The 24,846-nt window shown below is 37.6% G+C and overlaps 1 protein-coding gene across 6 annotated transcripts; it reads left to right on the forward strand.

Moving 5' to 3' along the window:
* The first annotated feature begins 1,019 nt into the window (after nt 1-1,019).
* Nucleotides 1,020-23,207, forward strand: LOC135685140 (uncharacterized). 6 transcript variants are annotated; one of them, XM_065200956.2, is made up of 10 exons: nt 1,020-1,465; nt 5,533-5,753; nt 6,266-6,480; nt 12,319-12,426; nt 13,068-13,241; nt 15,040-15,199; nt 16,106-16,269; nt 17,545-17,640; nt 18,885-20,572; nt 21,928-23,207. In XM_065200956.2, exons 2-10 carry the CDS (start codon nt 5,554-5,556, stop codon nt 22,438-22,440), a joined length of 3,318 nt encoding a protein of 1,105 aa, XP_065057028.2. In that variant the 5' UTR covers nt 1,020-1,465; nt 5,533-5,553; the 3' UTR covers nt 22,441-23,207. The 6 variants fall into 6 exon arrangements, with proteins under 6 accessions (XP_065057028.2, XP_065057027.2, XP_065057026.2 ...); XM_065200955.2 differs by having other exon boundaries at nt 1,021-1,465; nt 17,446-17,640; XM_065200954.2 differs by having other exon boundaries at nt 1,072-1,465; nt 17,443-17,640.
* The last annotated feature ends 1,639 nt before the right edge of the window (nt 23,208-24,846 follow it).

Here is a 24,846-nt window from a genome sequence, read left to right on the forward strand (position 1 = left end):
AACAGCTATCAATCTAACAAGCTGCCTGTCTCAGTAAGTTGCCTTTGATTTAGGATCCTTGAGCATTTGGGATTTGAAATTATCGATATAGGCCCTAGGGAGCCTTTCTACATTTAAAATTAAGTACAAGCAAGCATCACCTTAAACCAGCTTGATTTTTGCTATCTAAAACTGCTAACAAGATAATAAGAAATTCCCCTATGCTCTTTTCTAAAAAGAAAAGCTTTCCTATTCTTTTTTAATACGAGATTGGGAAAAAATACCTTTGGATCCAATCAATTAAGAGTTTATTTGATAATACTGGCATGTCGATTGTATGGAATCATCATTTTGTAAATAATAGTAAGAAACTAATGGAAGTAATTTAAACTAATTTAAAGGACCAATTCCTTTAAATGGAATAGCGAAGTGCAGGAGTCGAATAAAGGGAGAATGTATTCGTGTATGAAGAAAAATTATGGAAAGGAAAAATCTTGACCTTCTTCCTTCAAATTTAATACAATAACTAATCTGTTTCAGAACAGCAAACCATAAATTGGCAGTAGAAACAGGTAGATGGGGCAAAATAAGTTATGATCAAAGGATATGTCATATGTGTTCATCCAACGAAATCGGAGACGAGCTCCACACACTCTTGAAATGCCCTACTTTTTCGCATGTAAGAAATGATTATATTCCTAGCTATTTTGTTAAATACCCGTCTATACTAAAATATCAAATTGATGACAAAGGCAGGTCACCAAAAACAAATGCAGGTCACCTCCTGTAAAGCAGTAGCAGACTAAGTTCTTTGTTGTAGTTGTTGCTTCTCTTTCCTTATTTTGGCTAAATTCCTCCCCTGTTTTGGCTAAATTCCTCTCCTTCCCTGTTTTGGCTAAATTTACATAAATTTTAATAGTTGTCGCTTAATCGTGCTCGTACTGTTACTTGTTGTTTTAAGTATTAAATTGTACTTTGATGATGATAATGGGTCTAAATATTGGTTTCAGACCTGGTACCTATGCTTAGCTTTGTTTACATTGCTAGCATCTGCTTGTTTCTGTCCCTGGCAGCATCCCCCGGCAGCCTCACTGCCCATTCAGAATGGCGAAAATACTACAAACATCTGGTGTACTCTGTTTCCCCACTCGGTGCTACGTTTGTGTAAATATCGCCCAGCAAGTCTTCGCTGCAGTTACAGCCCAATCAAACGACTGGAGAGTGTCGACTCGTCCAATAAATTTGCAGCAGTCTCTATGTCATGGAAAGAACGTAGTATTGCAAGCTGAGTTGATGATAGCATTCCTACAGTATAACACCCTACTTATTGCTTGTCAGCAAAGCTTTTCTCGAGTGTGAAAGGAAACAGAGCTTTGGTTTCATGTCGTTGTACAAAGTAAACGATGTAATTCGATCAATTTTAGCTGGAGCAAAACTGCGGAGCTCATTTGTTAGCAAAACAAGAAGAATTCCACAAAGATACTCGGTATGTTGATATTCACGTTTATATTTTTTACGGGCCCACTTTGCCTGTGGGCTGGGTTAATATTGTTTCCGTTCCTGTCAATAAGATCCCCTCCCATGCACAACCCAACGAAGCAAGCTCAACCAATTTTAGGCCTTACTCTGTGCACAAAACATCGATTCAGACAGAAGGATATTCTTCTTATAGCCACCTTGTCATTACTTTAACACTTGCCAAAACACCAACACATTCTGAAATTTTGCATCCTGTTTTCTTTTCTTGATTTGGATTTTTATTTCCCAACTTCCGCAATGAGATTAAGCAGGTTTTTCCGCGTCAGTTTTGATCCCTCTGTGAAAGTGAATTTTTTTATTTCTTAAAAATTGCGTTGTTGAACCAAGTTCTATAAAATTCCTTTTAAATTTAGTTGGAGTTGTAGTTATATAAAACATTCTAACAAGCCTCTTCTAAGATGGAGCAGCTCTTTGCACTGAAAAATTTCTTTACATCGAGATTTGGAAACTGGCAGGTGCATCTTTTGCCCCAAACCAGTCCTTTTTGTCTCCCGTGTATAAAATCATATAAAAAAGGTAAGCAATCATTTTCGAGAACGAAGGGCAAATCACTCTATAAAAATCTCTTTGGTGGATGTCCTGATGTGTTCTTAGAAAATCCATAGAAATCTCATATGCTGTTTGCAAGAGTGAATCGCACTTCGCACGAGGATGTCATGGGATATAATGCGTAGATCATTGTCAGTCAACCTTTTTTGATCCACAGCACATTTTTTATTTGGAAAATCACCTCAGGTTCACCTTGATTCACCTGACACACCACAAACAGCCAATGTTAAAAATGAAACTCTATGGCCTACATCAACAATTTAAAGTCATTCTCGTTGAAGTGCCTTGAATAGAAATCTAATAAACACAAAAATGTATTTGGCTTAGGTAACGTGGTCCTTGTGGGAATTGTCTTCATTTGCAACGGTTGAAGTTTTATAATGTTTTTGCTAGCTTGCAAGAAGACCAAATAAATTGAGTGAATGTACAAAGGGAGTGGTCATCGAAATAAGCCACCCCAGAACATATGTTGTGTTGATCCGGTTGGGGGCTAGTAGATTTTTTTGTACATAAGGCAAGCAATCTTGTAGAAATCAAGTATAAAGAAGGGTTTTGTTCATTGGTGGTTTTAAGGGGGCTCATGGCTCTAGGTCCCGCGTTTATGGTAGCAAAGGGGCCCCACATCTAAGAAAAAAGATGCCCGCAAAAGCGTCACTGGTCTTGTCATTACTTTTAGTTTTAGATCGTTAGTTTTACCCGCCAGACTGGTAAATTTTTACCGTCTGGCAGGTAAAATAGGAAGTAATGTTTTTATAAATGTGTTCCTCAATTCATTTTGCTTTTCATGAGTCATAAACCTCCGCAGCCCCCTCCCCTAATCCCACAGTCCCCCAGTCTTCAAGTCCCCCAGTCTTCAAGTCCCCTTTCCCCAAATCTGGTACGCTAGCGCTTGCTAAGACCGAATAGCTCTGCTTGAGGTACCTTCATGGAGAGGAGTTTTACCTCCGGGACAAAGGTCTGAAGGTTCGTAATACATATAAAGATAGCTTTCTATCACATTTGATTAAGATCTTTATCCAGAATCCATCAACTCAAAGGAAATGCAAACTATGATATGTCCACGGTATAAGGTGGATTTGCTTCTTAGTACATACGAACCGTCGAACAAACATAAATCAAGCAGACCAATGAAGCACGAAAAACGAAGGTGGTCATTTAATGTGAATCTATAATACTGTAAATCCTCAAATTAGCCCCCTGGGGGCTTATTCATTTTTGATATTTTTGGATGGGGGCCTATTCGAGGGGGGTTTATACGAGGGGGGATAAAATTATTGTAGACACTACTAAAAGTATGAATTTGTTGTGGTACTTCAATAAAACGCCATATAGGCAATCTCAAATGGCAACAATCATCAAATGGAGGAATCCAATTCGAGAATTTACGGTAGCAGTGAGGGCTTATTCGAGGGGAAGGGCTTTCTTGCGGGGATGTGGGGCAATTCAAGGATTTACGGTATAGGTATTTTTAACTTAACCTTTTCCCATAAATTTTTTCTTGGTAAAAATGTTCTTATATTCTTACATTTTACAGAACCGCAGCCTCTTGTTAGTTTGTTCTACGTTTTGAACAGTTTTGGGGCACTTACCATTTCTGCAGCGTAACCTATAACACCGTGTATATCCCAAAACTTTGATCAGACAAGCATTTTGTGTTGCGAAAGGAATTAAAATATGTTGTACACTTCTTTATGAGAATACACTGTATAAGGAACCTACATGGAGATGGCAGAAAAAATTAAAGAATCGTTAAGACCAAAGGCAAAATTCTCAACAAACTTTGCCATTTTTATAATGTGCCTTTTTCTGTAATTTCGGGTATTTCATTTCCTTCTTGCTTAAATTTTTACTTTTTCCTATATCAAACGTCTTTCTAGTCTTCTTTCTGTTTCTCGCTTTCTTTTCTAGCTTCATTAAAAATATATATATTAGCCACAGTAGCGACACTCATACAGAATTTCAATGAACTATGTGCAATTTTCAAGGTACAAAATGTGCAGTTAAATCAAGGAGCTATTATGGAACCTTTTGTACAACAATTGGATCAAAAGAGGTTAAAAAATAAGAAACTTCAAGGACTAGGCCCTGGACTAGGTTCTTTATAAAAAAGCATATGCACCCATAATTATATGTCCCCATAATCAATTGCATTGTCTCGATTTCGATTCGTTTTTGCCTTTCTCGTCCCTTTATTCCCAATCTAACTCAGCCTAGCCCAAATCCTTCCCCCCTCCCGCCCGCCAATTGTACCTCCTATTTTCCGTCTCTTTTTTCTCATCAACAATGTCAATATGCATCAAATGCGCCGCACTACAGTCGTTGTTCCCCCTGGACCAAATCACATCAACATATCGTTGATCGTTAAGCCAGAAAACTTTTGTGTGCATGATCACGAAATGATATTTATTTGCCTCCTCCCACTCCATCAATAAGTAATTAAACTGATAGAAAAATAAAGATTATTATTTGTTGATTAAATATTATCATCACTTAAGCCAGCAATATTGTTTCCGGTCATCGCCCTGATTCCGTTTCTATGTCAGGGTTGTAAGGAAACATTCCTTGCATCTCATGGCGTTGAAATAAACAAAGTTGCGACGATCACACAGCTTTGTTTTGCACCCCGTTGGATCAATAGACGGCAACTGATAACGAAAAGGAACGCGATAGACCAGTGAAAAGGTTTGTTTGATTCTGGCATTCCTACTTGTGCCTTTGAATCTTTGAATTAGAGAAATTTGCTGAAAGAGTCCTATACGTATTTATTGAACAGCCAGTGGAAAGATTTTCAAATTTGGGGAACGAAAGGGGACACAAACAGATCCCCTTGCAGGGGGAAAACAGACTCGGTTCTATAAAAACAATAGTTTGTACATATCAGTTACCAAATTATTGTGACATTAAGATAATTGAATTTGATAAGACAGAAACTACAAAAGGGATAAACATAGTTAACTCATTCTTCGTATACAAAAGGGCCCAGCGAAGAATTGTGCTTGGGACTGCTCTTTTATTTTAGATACAAAACGATTTTAGATACTATTTTAGATACACCCCCGGTAAATTATGTAAATAACAGACATTTCGAGGTGGGTAGTAATGATTGATTTTCACATCTGCCGTATCAAGCAATGAATATTTTACCGTTAAAGAAGGTCAACAAATTTTGGGGGTTCATATCTTCCCACTTTAAATTAATTCTAAGTATAAAAGCTATTTTCCACAGATGAAGTATCGTTATTCTGAGTGGGCCCGGGTTGAGTCAGCCCGACTAAATTTGCATATTCTAAGGGTACGTATTTTAAATAAAAATTATTCAGCATGAAATTATCTTTCAAAAGATGTACAGACTATGTTGTTTTAGCAACATTAAAATTTTGAACCACTACTGATCAGTGCGCCATTATGGTATTTGCCCAAATAAGGTGCTCCCAATGTCCAATTGAATTCTCCTCTAACTTTTAGGTTTCTCAAGAAATTGCATGAATGAAGGATTCTAAAAACGACATGGCGGACACAAAATCGGATAACCCCCCAGATGTAGTACAAGATGCCCCCACTGGAAAGTCAAGTGGGGAGGACGACGGAGGCAATGCGACTGCAAGTCCGGCAAGCAGCCCAACAGAAGGCAAATCTGATAACTATTTTTCAAGAAAAATTGGAAGTGTTTTGAATAGAAGTCTAAGGTAAGCTCCGTAAGAGTTGCTCTGCGAATCTTTATTGATGCGAGAAATTAGAGTATAAATACGATTATCAAAACGATAATAACTTCTATCGTCCTGGTTGTCATCATTCTCATTATTATCATTGCTATTAACCGTTTTATCATTACTGTTTTACATATCTTCTGTATTTGCTACTTATAAAGGCATTTTTGAATTTGGACGTTTGTAAATTTATAGAGTTGTTGAGACTACACTCAGCTCAAGTGATATTGCTCTTCTTAGAAGCGTAAGTTAGGCATAAGCAAAGACACCAGGTGCCTTTAAAATTTCAAAATGTGCCTTTAACCTGAAGTAAAGCACTAGCAAGATTCTCCTTTCTACCCTTCCCTGTATGCCATTGATAAGTACAACACGCACGTCAAGGGGTTACATTCTTAGTTCCAGAAAAGTTTGGTATACTTGAGAAAGGCTCTTGAAATACAGGGTGTGGCTAATTTTTTGTGAAATGACTAACCCAGTCCATTGTTTCTTAGAAAATTCAAGAAAAGTGGAAGTCAAGAAAAAGCAGAATCAGAAAAACAAAATGGACATGACAGTGAGGACCACTCACCGACAAGCAAATCGCCACAGAAGTCTCCTCGCTCGCCAAGGACGCCAAAAACACCCGATGGCACGAAACAGAGTAAATTCCAGCGCATTTTTCGATCGAGTAAGCGAACAAAATCAGCTGATTACGTCGAGAATGAAGGTAAGACAACATTTTACTTGTTCAAGTCGGACTCAAGATACATTTTGACTTGAGCCTTCGTTTGATTTCAGGGCCCAGAGGAAATTTTTAGGGGTCTGTATGTAACTTTACTTTATTTTGGATCTAAGGATATTTATTGTTGCGACTAATTGAAAATTGTTTCGAAGGTTTTTTTGCTCTTTTGTTTTTGTATCTACCTAGCTTCCGAAGGTAGTTTTTAACAGGAGGAACTATCCTTAAGGAGCTGGGTGCTGGCTCGTCCACTTGATGTGTCCAGATTTGGTGATTATTTGCCTGGATATACAGAGAGGTGGCAATTGTCTTCGTCACCACCTCTCTAAGTAATAGTTTTGCCATAGCAGGGACGCGAACTCCAAAAACTTGCATATGGGGTGTACGACCCTACCCACTGAGCCTGTGCCAAACTAGCAGATTTTGATCTTAGTTTTTCATGAATGCTTTTGGGCTGTTTTGATTTGTCTTTGCAACTCTTCTTTGACCGAAAATTTCTGTAACAGATTTTTCTAATTAGCCAATGTAGTCAACTTGATCCCTGTCAGAAAATGTCTTGCATGCAAGCATATAGTGGTGAGGGAACGTTATACCGAAATCTTTCAGATAATATCGAGTAGAAAGCTTTTTATTACATTAGTTTTATAAGCCTCTTAATGAGTTAAAGGATGACAGAATGAGTGCTAGCATATGCATACAGAACTCTCCAGAATTGACTTGGCAAACACTTTCTTATGTATTGACAAACAAATTTTTGACACACCTTTGTAAATATTGTTTCTGAAACCAAGGGGCATAATGTCATAATGGTGAGTTCATTTGCATTGAAATCACACTTGAATTCTTTTCTGTTGCTGAACAGCCTAAGATATACACAATAAAAACAAGAACAAACGTATATTCATAGTTTGTTAAAGGTCACGTGAACATCCAGTTCAATGAAAACTGATGCTTTTTGCTAATGCAACGTTTCTAAAGGGGATTACAAAAAAATACTGGATCATACAAAGTATTTGTTAATTAAGGCGTATTATTTTTATAAGAAACCAGTAAACTAAAGTTCAGGCTGACTGTTCTTAGTATTTTCAAAAAAAAGAAGCTGGATTGTTCTTAATTTGTTATTGAATTAATAGAGTACAGAAGGATGTCTCATTTAAATAACAGTCCTTCATTTGCCAACAATTGATTTGGAAAATCACCGAGAGAACACCTCTAGATAGCAAAAATCACCGAAAAGAACTTTACGGTTTGAGATTAATTCTTTAAGGAAATTTCAGAATATTTTCAAAACTCCATTTTACAGTAGCTCAGGCTCCTCTTGTACTTACTTTGTTCTTAGCATTTTGACCAATTATGAGGCCCGTGTTCATATAAAATTGTTCTTATGAAAAAGTGTATGTAGCCAAAGACCGAGATACAACTTTTTGCTTGGGGGGGGGGGGTCCAGCCCTGATAAATCAGAGTAACAACAACTTTGGGTGCCCCTACCGGTATCTCGGTCCTTATATGTAGCTGTTCACTTTAGGATGCTGACCTTGATGTGGTACTTTGTAATGAAACAGCAGAAAGATCATACTCAGGTGCAATATATCTTCGCTCCTTTAGGCCCATTTCAAGGCAAAAAATGCCACAGCTTTCTCGTGGTCTCATGCAGTTTTCATTTGCATTTTTAGGACACCTTTTTTGTATTTTTCACAAAAAGTCGCATATTCGACGGTAGAGAAACCTTCAATCGTAAGCTCATAGCTCATAGATATCAATTAATTTTAAAACTTATTTTTATGAGTCTTATCAGTAGAAAATTTAAAAACAAACAATTAGCAAAACACTTTCCTAACAGGTTCTCTAATATATCAATCAATATTAACGAGCGGTTGATATCCTAATAAGAAGTATATCTCAGGAAAATCCACTTAAATTTGATTATTTGGATTAAAACGGACTCGGACTTTAACAAAATGAGTATTTGGATTAACACGGACTAATGCTTCCAGGACACGTTAGGAGTCAACAGGTTGTCTCAAGCAATGACAATTCCATTTAAAGTAAGACTGCATGCAATATCGAAACATGTGACAAGGACATTTCCTTCATTCCATTATTTTATGATACAGTTCTTAACTTGGCAATTGGTTATGTTTTACACGCTAATTGTGTCGATCTTGTCACACCAAATTTAAACAGCCCTCTGGCTAATTGGTTTTATAACCCCTAGTCTGTGGTTAAAAGCTTAGACTTTACGCAGAGGCAACCCTGGAGGTAGGACCCTGCATGATAACAATGAGAGTTATGTAAAAAAATATTTTAGAACTAGTCTCAAGTCCCATTCCTAATTTTGCGGCTGGCCAAAATGCATTTGTCGACCCCAGTCCCCTGTCTGAAAACCGTTCTCGAGGCTCGCTCCTCCGGAAAGAACTATCTGAAGTATGTCGCCGTGACAATATGAACAGCATAGGAGTAGGTATGTGGTTTTATCTGTATTTGAATGACTAAAGATTATTGTCTACGAGCAACCAGACGCGTGAGAATAGAAGCAAAACAACTTTGTTGTAATCGATTGCCAGGCGGAACTTTCTAGGCAATTTTCACGATGAATCTTGGTTATTTGAGGCAGAAATGGAAGATCCGCAAAGGTAAGATGATAATACGAACCGGTAAATGATTATGAATTCTTATTTCAACCTGTAAGCGCTCAGTATATGAGTATCCAATATCTAGATTCTGCGACTGTTTATTTTTTCGATCCATGAAGATACTGCGACAATTTTCATGCGACCATTTTACTTGAATCTGGATGTTTAGAGGCAATATTGCTGCATTCTTCTGCATAGTAATTGCTGATGAGAACTGCTAAAGTTGAGTCAGTTTCATAATTTAGATGTTTTCGGGTTTGTTTGTTTTTAATGTTTGCTGAGTCTTGGCTGGGCTATGCAGTAATAATGAGTCATTTTTACCTACAAAGTTTGTCTGTTTTGGCAATGAGCTCGTTGCATTCAATTTCTTTAAATTTCAGATTTTATAGTCTTGATCGGAGTTTTTAATGTTTTGATTTTAGATGACATAATTATTATCACCTTATGAGACGTGCAAATCGTCAATTAAATCATTTCATAACTCGAAGGGCACCCTCTATCAACCCTTGAATTCTATTTTATGCTTCAGGCATCTCATTTACAGCCTTGTAAAGATCGGGATTTCGAGGCTTGTTTTGCTGGCTTTTTGCTCTTTCTAGATAGTACCGGCTTGAAAATATGAGCAGGCATACTTCGAACTGTTCCCCGTTCTACCCATTCAAGATCTCGCCGTGCTGCCAACCCCCTCAATCGCCCCCAGGTGCAAGCAGGCAAATTATGCCTACTACCTCTGTCATGAGAAGACAAAGATGGCTTGCGTTTCTTACCCTCGATGTTACAGGCACAATAACTTTACCTTAAAAATATAATCCAAATCTAGTCTCGACAGTATATACATATCTTTATATTTTTAATGTTTGAGGTTCCAACATATCTGTCTATACCACATCGTTGGTGTCATTATTATGGTACCTTGAGTATGTTTTCCTTTGTTGGATATCATCCACAAGTCTTTTGTGTTATTGCAACAAATTACACCAACGGAATTTGCAAATATCAGAACTTATTCAAGAATGTGTGAATCAGATTCGTTTGCGTTTTAATTGCATTTTAATGGCAATCAATTAGGTGGACGGTGCACGATAACCAACGCCCATTACAACGAATTCAAAGCTGATATGAAAAGATTCATTGGTGAAATGCCAACATTTTGCTGAAATGCATCTAAGCCGTTATTGAAGACACCGTGTTTTGTGCATCAGCTACATGAATGCTACATGGATTGCCTGTCAGAGAAATACCGCTGGTGTCAGTTCTAGATTAATGACTGGTCAAGTCCAGATAAACGTGCGAGACCGATGAGAGGTTTGGGGTCTCCAGGCCCCTGGGAGTTTTTTAAAGGGGGCTCAGTGACCCCTAGCAGCTTTTAATTTAAGAAGTCCCTTACCAATAAACAAAAAAGATGCCTTTTTTAGTATTTGGTGTTTTCCATCAAACGGATCCTTTTATCTCGTTTACTTGTAAAATGTTCGCATCAAATTGAAGTATTAACATTTCAGAAATTATCCCAACCCCTTTGCATTTCCATAACACTATTTGCTTTTTGAATCTTAATCATAACTCAGTGTCTGTGATGCCAATGCATATGGTGTATTGATACTTTTTGCAAAAGATAGATTCATACTAAAGATAGACATGAACCAAACCCTTGATTTAAAAATGATCTAAGATCGCAACCATTGTGTAGTGTGGAAAACTACCGTGGTTTGGAATTTAGTTTCAGCTGACCAGCGAAATTATTTGGTCTTTTGGTTAGCTACAGACTGCTGCGTGTTACCGAATTCAATTATTCCATATTGAAAACGGACATCAAAGACATCTTTTCAAATGAGCATTCAAAACACGATTCTTGAGTTTGTCATTATTTTCTGGATAATCCCTCAACTGGCCCTCTTGTCACAAGTTTCCCAGCAAATCCACACTCGTTCTTATTTTTCGCTTTCGGATTGAAAAAACTTTGCAATTCAAATTAAAACTTACAATCCCCAAATCTCTCTTTTTGATGGCTTAAAAAGAGATTATATTTACATAAAAATTCATGACTTCTACAAGACGTAGGTGAGAATATTTCGTGCGCTTTGATTTTGTTATCTTTTGTTTCAAAAGCTAACAGTGTTTTATTCATGAAAGTTTTCTAAAAGGAACGCCATTCAAATTCATTGTAAGACAAATAAGCTGACATTTTCTTTGATTTCTTTATATCCAAACTGTCTTTGTGCTGAAAACTAAATAGAATAATATTTAGTTCCACGTTTTATTTATTGTCTGGCTGTTATTTAGCTCCTCGTATTGGATACTAGACAATTCTTGGAACTTCTTCTTTGTTCCGTATTTGCTCAGTTTTGAAAACATTATGAAGAAGCAGGAAAAGATCTTTCTATCGTTTATTCGTAACTAAGCAACGAAGTAGAGAGATCACCCATAGATGAATACGTCATCAAAAGCCTAGTTATACTTGTAGAAAGTTATGGGAACTTGCAGATAAACAAGATAACCACGTTAAAGGCTTAGAGATGTAATTCAGGTACAGGAAGATTAAGGGGTGAGTGGCTGGGGATAAGGGCTACCCCCCCCCCCCCATCATAACAAATTTAGCGGAAAGTTTAACAAATTTTTCAGCCTTGTTGGAATTTGTGGAAAATACTGTTCTTCAATGCCCAGAAAATTAATATCTCATTGCACCCCCGAGTCTATGCTGTATCAAAATGGGAATGCAAGCAAGTTTACACATGCTTTGATGACGTAGGTTAGGTACCGGGGTTGCCAGAGCCTCAGAGAGTCAAAGAATTGGCCTAAAAAGTAGGAATTGAATGCCTTCTGCCGGGAAATTACATGCTTACTTCAACCATCGTATGTATATTTCCCACAGACAGAAATTGGGCAGAATCTTTCAAATTTCCCGAGAAAAACATATCTCCGATACAAAACTTTGTTTCTAACAGATACTCTTGAGTTCAATAGTGGTGATAATATAAACCTTTGCCTAAATCTGATTTGTGATTTCTTTCTTATCTTAGCTAAAAACTAGCCCCGATTTTTGTAACTTGGCAGCAACTAACCCAGGAATCTTAATATGTACAAAGACGTTTCTGACATGATAAGCTGTTTTTGAAAATCTTTTGATTTCTGGCTATGTGCTATCGACTCATTCTCGAGCAAGCTATAGCCTTTACCGGGTATCTTTCTTTTTCAGCTGCAAGCACTTCAAATATACTCGATAGTGATAAAGAACCGGTCAAAGAGAAACACACCCCGTTGACCAAGTATGGGGAACAGAAGCAAATCGTAGTTGATGGGAAAGGTAAGCTAGAGCGATTCAAATAAACTAGGAAAGACCACAAGTCGTGTCCTTTCCAACAGGTGGTGGTGGATCTTGAAAATAAGATTTTACCGATGAATATATATGCGAAAAATATTTTGACAAAATATGGCCGACCAACCAGCGATTTTACCACTCCACTGATGAAAAGCTTGGGTTGGCGTAACGCACAGACACGCCCTTGCTTACGTCAGCAGTGCTAAATACCCCCCACATTTTTCATAGGTTGGTTAATAAAGATATTTTGTGAAGGGGAGGGGCTTCATTTGAAGTTTTGTGGAGGGGGGTGGTTTGACGTTTCAGGCTGTTTCGCCTTTGTAAATCACCAACGCGATTAGATTTACATCGCTCTTAGAGACTCTATAAAGAGCCTCTATATTCCCTGCAAAAGAGATATTTACCTTAAACTTTAATGTTGATAAAGCAAGTTTTAACTTTGTTTAAACAAGTTTTAACATAAGTTGGACAGCCCCAAAGACAATTATTAGCAAATAGCTGTTCTACATTGGACTGCATGCAACTGTTAGTATATATTTATCATTTCTCAAGCCTTCCTCTAACTCAGATTACAAATACCTACAGGTTTCTCTTTTGATATCTGGGTTAATTCTCGTTTTTCACAGCAATGACAGAAATTGAAGTTACTGGAGAGAAACAACAAGAGACTCTTCCAGAAACAAGAAGACACAGAAGGATATCAAAGTCAAGACGAAAAGCCGAGTTTGAAGGAGATGAGTTGAAAGTACAGTGTAGAGATCTCAACCCTGTTGATTATGAAGGATGGCTTTACAAAAAATGTAGGCACTGGGGTTTTTTCCTATACTTTCAATACGAGGGTATTGAAGAAAGTGCTAAATGCTCTAATTGACTGTTCTTTTATACACAGACTTCTAAAAAATGAGAGGGTGGGGACAAAAAGTCGGCCACATGGTCACACCCCCTTTGTTTTTCTCCATCGTTTTATCGGCAGTTCCCTTACGCAACTTATTCAGTAACACTTCCTTTAGGCCTACATATAGCTAGGTTAAGAACTGTTTATTTGTTCTTATTTCCATTTTTAGGAAGCATATTTCATTCTGAGTTATTTCTTTTGAAAACTATAAAAACCTTTACAGACAGTCAAACTACCGCGAACCTGCATATGATTAATCATCACTTTTTAAAATCACAGTTTGCTTATAGTTTACACATATATCACTAATATATAGGCGTTTCAAACTCTAAGGCCTGGTTCAAACGTCGCACTTCTCATGTGCCGAACCTTACTCTGTTTGGAGCGACACTTGAGCATGTTAAGCGCGACTCCCGTTTCAAACGTCGAACTTAATCATGTCGCGCCAAATGGGTTTTAGGATTGTTACATAAAGTATCTTGGTTAAGGCGCACAATCTCAAATATTTGTTTGAAACGCATGCGCCCTCCAAGAAAGAAATGAATTCTGTGAAGGAAAATAAATTAAATACTAGAAATAGCTCTTGCTAGTACTGCCCGCAAACAATTAGTTCCTTGATAATGATTGTTTTGAAAATTTAGGTCAGGATATTCGAAGAAGACACCATCTTGGGTTTTCACAATTTTATAAAAACAGCTGCTCTAGTTGATGCTAAACTATTCTTTTTATCAAGAATTTTTGGTGTACAGTTTGCCTTTGATTTAAGTCCAACGCCCTTTTGAAAATCATGAAGTTTTTCGAGGGTTTGACATTTATTTTTCGTTTTCGTGAAGTAAACAATGACGTCTGAAAATGGACACGTGATAGAACGGATACAGCTAAAATCGATTGCGATAAAGGATTCGTACAGCGATGTACAGGCGATAATCACGACAATCATAACTTTTGCTCCTACGGTCTCGAGTTTTTGGGAGAAAGGTGTGGCATTCGACTGGTTTTGATTCCCAAAACTTCGAATCAAAACTTCCATCCATTGCGGAGAATAGAGCTGTGATGCAGCACCGTTTTCGTGCCAAAAAACCGAAGGCCTTTAACAGAGTCTTGGCAGACCAACGCTCCGAAGATAATTCCCTTCCGCACAAAGAGGTGGCGGTTAACGACCTCCTCGACAAAGCCGATTGATTGACAATGAAATTGATTGACAGTTGTCATGGCAGCAAAAAATGACAAAATCTGCTGACAAAGTGCTGACAACATGAACTGAAGCTTCCATATGCTACTTATACGCGGGGCAGACTATAAGCCCTTCACTCGCGCGCTATCGCGCGCGAGTTGCGGGCAATAATTTTGCATTGAGTTCGGTACATGACAAGTTCGACGCTTGAAACCGTGCCGTGCTGGAGCCGTGCAGCTCGGCAAGCTCTGCCGATCCAAACTAGTCTGCCGCTCCTAACTAAATTTGCCGTACCAAATTGATTCAAACGTCGCGCCCCTCATGTACTTAATTCTCGAGTTAGGTTCGGCACATGAGAAGCGCGACGTTTGAACCAGGCCTAATGAAGCTTATGCCTGGATGAAAACCAGTTCTCCCCAAGATGCCTTCTTTTAAAGGCTCCCCACATGCTGACGATACAGTCAATGCGTAAGCTTTTTTGATAACATTTCAAAACGAACTTGAAAATGATTTGTTTTCTTGCTTATAGCCGGTGGCACTATGTTGAGCACTGTTGTTTGGAAACAGTGTTGGGTCGTTCTGAAGCATGGCATTTTGTATTTATACAAAACATCCTTCGACATAGCTGCACAGCACGCGTACAGTGTCAGGAATTTCAGCGTTGCGCCTGTTGAGGAGAAAAAAAAATTGTAAGCTCATTCATTTTTTTAAAGAGTCGTTCTACAAGTTAATGGTATGCTGTGTTTATGGCTGTTGCACCCTATGAGACAGTGGTGAACGCTTGTCGTATTAATGGGAGGGGGAAAAGTAGCTTCGTTTTGTAAACAATAACAATGTCTCCAATATTAACAAAGTCAAGGCAAATCAATATTGGTCTTCGTATTTCTGAAAGACTTCAACCCTCCTCTTTCTTCCCTCCCTTCAATGATCGCTGCTTACAGCCTGCCTAATCAGTAGAAAATTCAATCAATCCCAATATATACCAAACACGCAAACGGATTAATTGTATCAAGAAAATTTATGAAAAACTGTAATAACTTGTAATAACCAAACATGCAACCAGATACCAGTGAACAGTTCCGTATGTAATTATGGCTGAAGAAAGTTAACAAAACACATAACGCCTTAGTTGCAAAGGTGGATAGATCTAGCCTTTTTAAACTCTTACTTTATACTGCCTTTTATATATTTATCATAACCTTCGCAAATGGATTGCTAAAAATTTTGTTAAATGCCTCTATAATCATAAATTCCCCAACCCTCATTATGAAAGAAAAACAACTGTGAATCTGAAAACCAGTCTTAGCTTGGTACTGCCCTTTACTGTTGGATATCTCCAAAGAATTTGCGATAGAGAGGTATTAATACGATATGATTGGATGATTACGTTGTTTTGGCCCCCTACATCTAAGTTCTCGTTGTTCTGCCAGCAACATAGGTCATAGGGTATTCACACGATGCTAGCATTCACAATCGTGTGAATATCCTGCTTTTCCGTTCTCTCACAAGCTGGTGTCCAGTCTCGCTGTCTATTTGTAATTTTATATTCATATCTTTCAGCACTTGTCATAATACGTACACATTTATGTTTGTAGCACATTTAAACTTGTACCAAAGAACGTGCCCCCTGAAGCACTACAAGATGCTAAAGGGGTTGTGTTTTCGTGCGAGTCAAATGCAGATGTAGAGAGGTGGTGTGACGTACTCAACAAAGCCGCCCTTGGGTTTATCATACAGCCTTCGCCACGCCCAGAAAAAGGTATACCGTTACAAATTTCCTTTGTTAGGTTAATTCAGTTTCTGATTCTACGCCCTATCAACAGGATAACGAACACAAGGACGGCTGAAAATCTAGAGAGTCGTGGCAAAGTAGTTTTTCCAGATTAGCCTAATTTCCTTGCTGCTACAAATCGCTTTAGAATGTGAGCTGCATTTGCAATCATTGAGGCAGCTTAGGTTCGCATCCAATGGAAAGCATCTTTAATCTGGTCTTTCTAACAAACAGACATCTTAATTAAATAAGATCGGAACAGCTTTGCTCTTAAAGTTCGTAATTTTTCGCATTCTTAACATCCCATAAATTGACCTTTCACTTGGATCTCCTTCAAGCTGTTTAAAAGATAGAAGAGTATGTGCCATGAGCTCATCAGTGCTCTACATGCTGTGGCAATGCGTCTGATCAGAGGTTTTTAGCTCTTTCTTATCTGCACAGTGCAAAATTTTAGACTGATAAGCACTTCAATGCATATTAAAGATATAGGAAATACACTGGATCAGAAATATTCTGTGCAACTATGTTACATTTCTGTTTTCCGTTATTGTACATGAATTATTAAAACTGTTATGGTAAGAAATTACTACGAGACCCAAGACATTTGCGACAAAGAATTAAAGATTTGAAATAACTGCTAAATATCTAGTTTTAACTTCTTACTCATTTTGTTACACGGAAAATTTATTTTTTGGAGATAGATAAACAGCATTTTTAACGTTACCTAACTTTAAGATTTTTCAGCAATACTTCCAATAATTCTTCTTCTTCTCAAAGTGTTCATAAAACGAAAGATAGCTTGGGCCTTCCAGTGCTGGGGAAAACTTCAAATCATGTCTTTAAGAGAGTCATCAAAGTCAAGTCCTTTTGTTTTGGGCTGGTTTCTTATTTGCAGTATTTGAAGTCAAAATCAATTAGCCTCAAATAGGCAATTGGAGTAGATGGATAGTTTTATTCGCCAAATCATATACACACTTTAATGTTATCCTTGTCAGAAGTAAGGTTGCTTTTCTATTATCCTTGCCCAAAAGTTTCTCTGAAAAGGAAAACAAAATGCTATGACTATATCGCTTTATGTTCACTTTAATTGTTAACTGCTAACTAACATTTGTTTATTTTCTCTCCTCCAAATAACCTCTGATAATCAATAACGCATTAAAGAAGAGCCAGTAAGAAGGAGGTGTCAATCATCTGCAGTTAGAAGACACAAACCTAACGCTAATGGTGTAACTGGACATAGAGCTAGATCAACTACTTTTACAGGGGAGACAACTGGACTGCCTTCCACATTCAACCGGCATGGTGGCGCACCAAGGGTACGTAAAATCAGTGGATCAGGATCGTCTTCTGTATTGGCAGGTAAGCTGATTTTCATTTTACCTAACGGCCGGTGATCTTGTTCAGACGAAAATCTATTTCACTTGGATCTTTAAGGGTTATTAGTTTCTCACCATTACATTACTTGAGCTAAATGTCTTGTTTCTAGACCCACAAGCAACTTACGATCAACCCGAGGCTCGACGTTTGTATCAAACGCTTTATATAGATAGAACTTTTCTTTCTACTTATGCTTTAAGATTTTCATGTAGGTTATATGAAGGTAACAACATTGCCTTTGATTCGATCTTGAAGCTTTTAAAGGGCATTTTTCCCTATTAATCATTCATATATTAAAATATACTATATATCTTTTCAAAAAAGAATAAGGAAGATGAATAATTGGTAGACGGATTGTAATCTTGTATAAACTTTCAAACAATACAGAAGTTTAGGGCAGATTGAATTGATTGGAACAAAGGTGCGATTCCTTGAGCCAAGAAGCTAGCAGCAGAATCGATTTGCCAACAGCTTTTAGAATACTTTTTCTGATTGATAGCTGGAGATGGACTGTTTCTGCTCACAAAAACAGTGATCGAATTTTGTAACCCACCTAGCTCTTTTGCCCAACACATAGTGTAACCAAAGTAACTTAGCACTCTCAAAAAAGTACACTCAGGAAGGAAAAAGGTTGGTATTTTGAGTTGCCTTAACGGGCTAAAAGCCAATTTTCGATACCTAATATTCTGTTTATCAATTTTCTTCCAATTATAGACATTTAGTTGACAGTTGCTTACATTTGGTTACATCTTTGTACTATTGTATTTAATTGGTTTTCGTAAAGCTACCAGTTTCGCAGGGCTTGCTCTAGATAGGCAAGTGAATTCTATTGTTTCTGCATTTTACTGAACTCAGTTGACATATGTGCTCAAGACAGATATTGCGCTGCAAAGCTTTAGAAAGTTTGAAATTAGATAAAAATTTCCAGACTTTCCTTTCTAAAATGTGTTACCGAAAATGCACTGGATGAATTTCTTTTGATTTTGATTTGAGTTGGATTGATTGACTATCTGTAACAGAGCAGTGTTCAGTCCTGTCTTCTCGAGGCTACATTCTAAAACCAGCTTTATAGGCTACTTTATAGCTGCTTCACTTGAATCAGATATGTCCGGCTACGATCGGACAAAGCATGTGTGTAAATTCAAGGCAGGATAACAGACGCCCCCGGAAAATTCAACCTGTAGATAGGTATGCATTAATAAATCTGAATTATTTTCCTGGTACAGTTGGGAACATGTTCTTGGCTATTGACGACCCTGCAGACAAGAAAAGAAAGTCAAATAGCGACTTGTCATCTATTGTTTACAAGGAGCAGTTGGTCCAGGATAATAACACTTCGCCAAACACCAAGCAACAAATAGCAGCAACAACTGCTGAAGAGGATGATGAAGTTCGAATGCAGGTTAAAAAGGAGGTCGAGAGGATCAACAAACATTCAAAACCTACAAAGCCAGTGGAAGGGAAAGGGCAAACGGTTGCTAGTGCTAAGAAAGCAGATAAGATTAGGCAAGAAATTATGAATTTGAAAGAAATCGAATCTCAGAGAGTTAATAGCCAAGAAGAGGAGGGTCAGGATGCTGACAGTGATGAGAGAGAGGTCATTGAATCTGAGAATGAGACCAAAGAGGAACAAACCGAAGCCACAGAAGATCAAACTGAGTCTACAGAAAGTCCAACCGAGTCTACAGAAGGTCAAACTGAGGGGACAGAACATCAAACCGAGCCTACAGAAGACCCAACTGAGGGCACAGAAGGTCAAACAGGGTCTGAAGCTCAGACCGATGACAATAAAGATCAAGACATACTTGAGACTTCGAATACATACATATCGAAAAGAATAGATACAAAAAATGATAAAGTTGAAGCGGACCAAGATTTCCACGAGGATGCCTTTGCAGAGATACAAAAAACCATTGAAGTCGATTCGAGTGCTGAGGATCAAGAAACTGACGCAAAAACTGCATATCACTTTCCAGGCGATAGTGATATGAAGGAAGTAGAGGTAGAAGAAGTACCAGGAGACGCAGTACTTGTGTCGCATAATATTTCAGTGGAAAAGGATCCAGATAGCGGCATTGCAGTCGAAGACTACCTAAGACAACTAGAAACTGAACAGCATGATTTACCGGTAGAGGAGTATCTTAAGCACATGAGTGGAACAGAGGCTGATAAGAGTTTGGGAGAGTTGCAGTCTGAAGACGCGAAGGATATTCTGAAAGTTGAAAGTTGTCAAGGTCAGTCTGATGATCACGTGGCTGTTGAAGAAGATGAAGATGACAATAATGACCAACAAGAAGATTCCTCGGAGTTTGAAGACGATGAGACTGATGAAGAAAACGAGCCAGAATATAGGCCGAAAGGGATGATCCCAGCAAAACAGCAAAGAATGTTGATAGATGCTGTTTTGTCGCTTGATTACCCTAGTGACAGTGAGTCTGAACCAGAAGATGACGAAGAGATTTGTCACTATGCTAAGATAGAGCGCCGATCGTTAGAGATAAATGAGGGTAAGGTTACAAAGCAGACCAAAGATGATGATGTCATCATATCTGCACCGCCTGGGTTTGGCGACGAAGAGGCAACCCACCAAGGCCACCTTAAGGTTAAAGATCATGATGTGCAGTATGGAGCAACGACGGAAGGAAAATCTGTGGTCTTTCATACATACATGAAAACAGATGGAGACCGTACAAACATTGATTTGAAAGCGCCGGAGGAGATGGAAACTGTGGAAGCGACCACGAGTGATAATAGCTACCCAGAGGAGATAGGTTTCAATGAGGGAACTTTCGAAGAAAAAGAATTTCAGGAGGAATCTCGTTATGAAGCGACTGATGGTAAAGAGGCAGGCAATGAAATAGATGCTTTATTGACATCTAGGAATGATCCTCAACTTGAATTCGAAGAAATAAAGGCAAGAAATATTTGTTTATTTCATACAGCTAACATGCTAATACAACAAAGAATACAGCCCTAATGTGCATCTTTTTATGCCTTAACGATGTGACAATTTGCTGACACCATATGTAACATTGCTTTTAACAAAATTTTGTTATTTTTTCTCGTGTGATGTAGCTAGTATTCTACACAACATATTTAACACTTGTATGTAACTATCCATATAATTAACAAGCTAATTTATATTTTTCACGTCGTTAAAGGCAATCTGTCTCGTTGTGGATTGGTTAACGAGAACAATAGCTGGAACAATAGCCCCCCGCTCCGCTATATTTTTTACAATGCGATAAATTGAAGGGGGGCTGGAAACAATAAAAATCCCTTTGTTCTTATAACCAATCAACGTCGTGACAGATTGCCTTTAATAATGCTATTGTTAGTACTGGGAGCTAAAAAGCTATCAATGTAATCACACTACTTAACAGTTCCAGCCAAGATGAGTTGTTGTCGTTGACTTAGTCTGCAGCTAGCCTGTTATTTAAACGTTTGTATTGTTTGTTTTTGAATGTCTGTTATTTTACCTTATAAGTTTTACTAATATATATTAACTGTTGTAATCCAATAATATTTAATCAGTAACTGTGTAATTTCTTTTTCTTGTATTCTGCTGACTGGAATATAACCGTAGGGGGGTGTGGGGATGAGATGTTTTGTTTCCACAGTCTTGGGGGTGTTGAATAATCCTAGTATATTATTACTGATCATTTTGTGATTTTTAGTAGCCCGAACTTGCCATCATTGATCATCCCATTATTATCATCATCATAATCAGTCTTCATCAACCATCACTGTTAATAGCATCAATCATTAATCATTGAAAATCATTAATCATCATCATCATTATCATCATTATAATCAGTCTTCATCAACCATCACTGTTTATATCATCAATCATTAATCATTGAAAATCATTAATCATCATCATCATTATCATCATCATAATCAGTCTTCATCAACCATCACTGTTTATATCATCAATCATTAATCATTGAAAATCATTAATCGTCATCATCATTATCATCATCATAATCAGTCTTCATCAACCATCACTGTTAATAGCATCAATCATTAATCATTTAAAATCATTAATCATCATCATCATTGTCAATCAGTATAATCTATACCGTTATCACTATTCTCCGAGCCAGCTTTCGTTGTCTTTGTTGGTATCACCATCACCATCATCATCCTAGTTAAATAACATCAACCAATCACCATCTCCAATCACAGTTAAATGACAGCCTTCTAAACTGTCAACTAATTTCAACTGAACCATTGGAAGTTCACATGATAATTTTTTTCACTCTACAGAAACAGGAAGCAACCTTGTCGAAGCCAACATATGACAAATTCGATGACACGCCAGTCTTAGTAATTGATTTAGAATCAAGAAATAATGAACTTTCTGGAGACCAAATTTATGATGGAGATTATATGCATACACAGGGAGAGAGTTCAGTGCTTATCAGTATGATTGGGTCATCCCGAGCTTCAAACGCATCGGAGGAGGATTCGCTTGATGGAGACAACTGTTTAGGCGAGAAACAAAGCGACCAGGAAGCATCCAGAACTCGTGTGACATTTCTAAGCCCGCTTCATGACGAGCATCGAGGTACTGTTGCGAAGGAATCGGATTGCTGCGAAGATGACACTTCAACATCAGAAGACGAAACCGCTATTGATGAAATTGATTCTGCGGAGGAAGAGGTCCACTCCAAAGCTACAGTCAAAATCGTAAAAGTTTGTGTGACCCAAAGAGGAAATGACTCTGGTGACCAACGAAGACCCATTGGTGCAAAACCTGCTCATGAAAGTTCTGTTTAATAATTGTGGCTTAACATAGTATCGCATTTGAATTTGTATTCACGTAGAAGACTTGGCATTGTGTTTGTTTATGAATTACCAAAACAGGATTCGTTTTATAATAATTCTCACTTAATATATATGTCCATTTTCCCGAACATACAGTCCAACTGGGCTCATAACAAAGAAAAGCTAAAAGTTTTAGTTCTACGCTATGATAGGACCTTGATCGTTGTTTATAAGACAATAAAAATTCATTTTAATCAAACTCCACTCCAAGAATGCTATTGTCGCCCATTTATAAGCAATGGGCAACAACCGACGATCTTGCTTTTTATATACACCGTTGTATTCATAATTGTGGAAGATTCAGCTATTAAATACTTCCTATCCGTTGACCTTTATTGCCACAGGTTTATAAGATTTCATTTGCTTTTATGTCCAATTTTGCATATGCTTTTATGATCAGATAAACCTAGCAAAATATATCCAGTCACAAAGCTAGCAAATTAGCATCAATCACATTAAAAATGACTTTACCATTAGAAGGAAGCTTGCTTCTCCCTATAGGGTGCTCGCCTTGCTGTGTTTACTGTTCTTATTAATCAAATTTTTATCGTTCTTCTTTACCGGTTGGATTTGTAGCAGCTCTATTGATTAGGGAGAGAAAAAATAACAAACTTTATGTTAAGCCTCTTCTAACTATGTATGTATTCAATAAATGAATAGAAAAATTTAATCATTATAATTTATTTATTACTAGCTTGCATAAAGATCGCGTTTGGAAATTACTTACTTCTTGCACAACCCGCTCATCCATTACTGCTGCATGGTTTTCGATCTTGTCTCTTAGAGATCTGCCCATTTCATCTATTCTTAAAGGTCCTAAATAGTTATCATGTTTTATGCTCTTTTACCTTTAATTGACTATTTTTACGTTTGGACCCAATTTTACAAGTAACCAAGAAAAATCCCACTGAAATTAGTAAAAACGAACTCTGACTGCTGGAAACTGATTTTAACAGGCAGGTATTAGAAAAAGAATGGCAAAAACGAAACAATTGTTAATCATTCATGAGACAGTAATGACAGGCAGCGTTCTTCTATGATAGCATTAAGCTTGAAACTCTGACAGATACAGCTAAACTTGATTAATTGCCCCAAAGAGCCTAGAATCAAACGAAAATTATTTGAAAAATTCAGAGAAGCATTTGAAAAACGACACTTTGATAAGGGTTAAAACTATTTACAGGGTCGTCTTTACGGGCAGAGCTAACAAATGGAGTAAACAACAGAAAACTCGACAAAATTGCAGTAGAAGGAAACATCTTTCATTTACGGTTTTAATTAATTCTTCGAACCTAGAAAGTCACCTGCAAAACAGTAAAAGTGGTTTTGAATTTTACGATAAAGAGCAGTAACTGGTAGATTTTATCAAATTATCGTTTTGTATTCAGAACCAGTCGACTCGATTTGGAGAATTACTTTGGCCAAAACCTTTTCTACAGCCAAAACGTTTATCGAACACTTTGAATTAATGGTTGCTAGAACCTAAAAGTAGCATCTTTATTATTTCGGACAAGATGATACGCGCAAGGAACGGTGAAAATGACAAACATTCATTGCGACTTTGTGACTGTTTTACGTTTTTGTATAGGAAGCTTCGTAATCACTTTTTCCAAGATTGCTTAAGCAATGATATTGAAGCGCCGAAGGCGCTAGATGTCTAACTCACAGGTCCGCTGTGAGGCAAATTTGTTTTCTTCCGCCATTTTGAATAGTGACAAAAAGGAACTTGCTCAATACCGAGCCCTTATAAATTTGGTAAAAGTAAGGATTGATTTCGTTCACTTCTCTTTCGAGTATCGATGTGAAATTTGGTGAGTGGCCTTATATTGCACTTAAATTTATGAATTGATGTTAATTTTAGAAAAATAAGCCGACATTCGCAAATTCCAAGAATTTACAGTCGCGGTGCTTGCTGTGGTGTTTTCTGTCTCGTTGAAATTCCAGAAAATAATGATTGATCTGTTATAAAACGGATCCAGCAACAATGTTTAGCCACTCAATGCATACATTTCTTAACACATTTGTACAAAGATGTGATTTAGTTACTTTTTCTTTGTTTGTTTACAGAAACTGCTATAAAATATCTAGGCCAAACTCTAGAAAAAGCCGAAAATAGGTCATAATTCAATGCTTGGATATTAATAACAGAATCTAAATATGGCAACCAATTTTTGATTTTTTATAATCATTGATATTTTTAAATTATTTCAAAACCACACTCAGGGGCGGTCTGGCATCAAAATCGCAGGGTGGCTAGAAAACTCAAGGGCCTGGTTTAGGGCGTGGCGGGGGAAATTGAGCCACACCCACTAAAAATGTGGCTAAGACCCCCCTCACATGAGAAATTTCAGGCCGGTC

This window comes from Rhopilema esculentum, chromosome 15 (assembly GCF_057945365.1).
Source record: "Rhopilema esculentum isolate cy_ngs chromosome 15, ASM5794536v1, whole genome shotgun sequence".
NCBI classification, from domain to species: Eukaryota; Metazoa; Cnidaria; class Scyphozoa; order Rhizostomeae; family Rhizostomatidae; genus Rhopilema; species Rhopilema esculentum.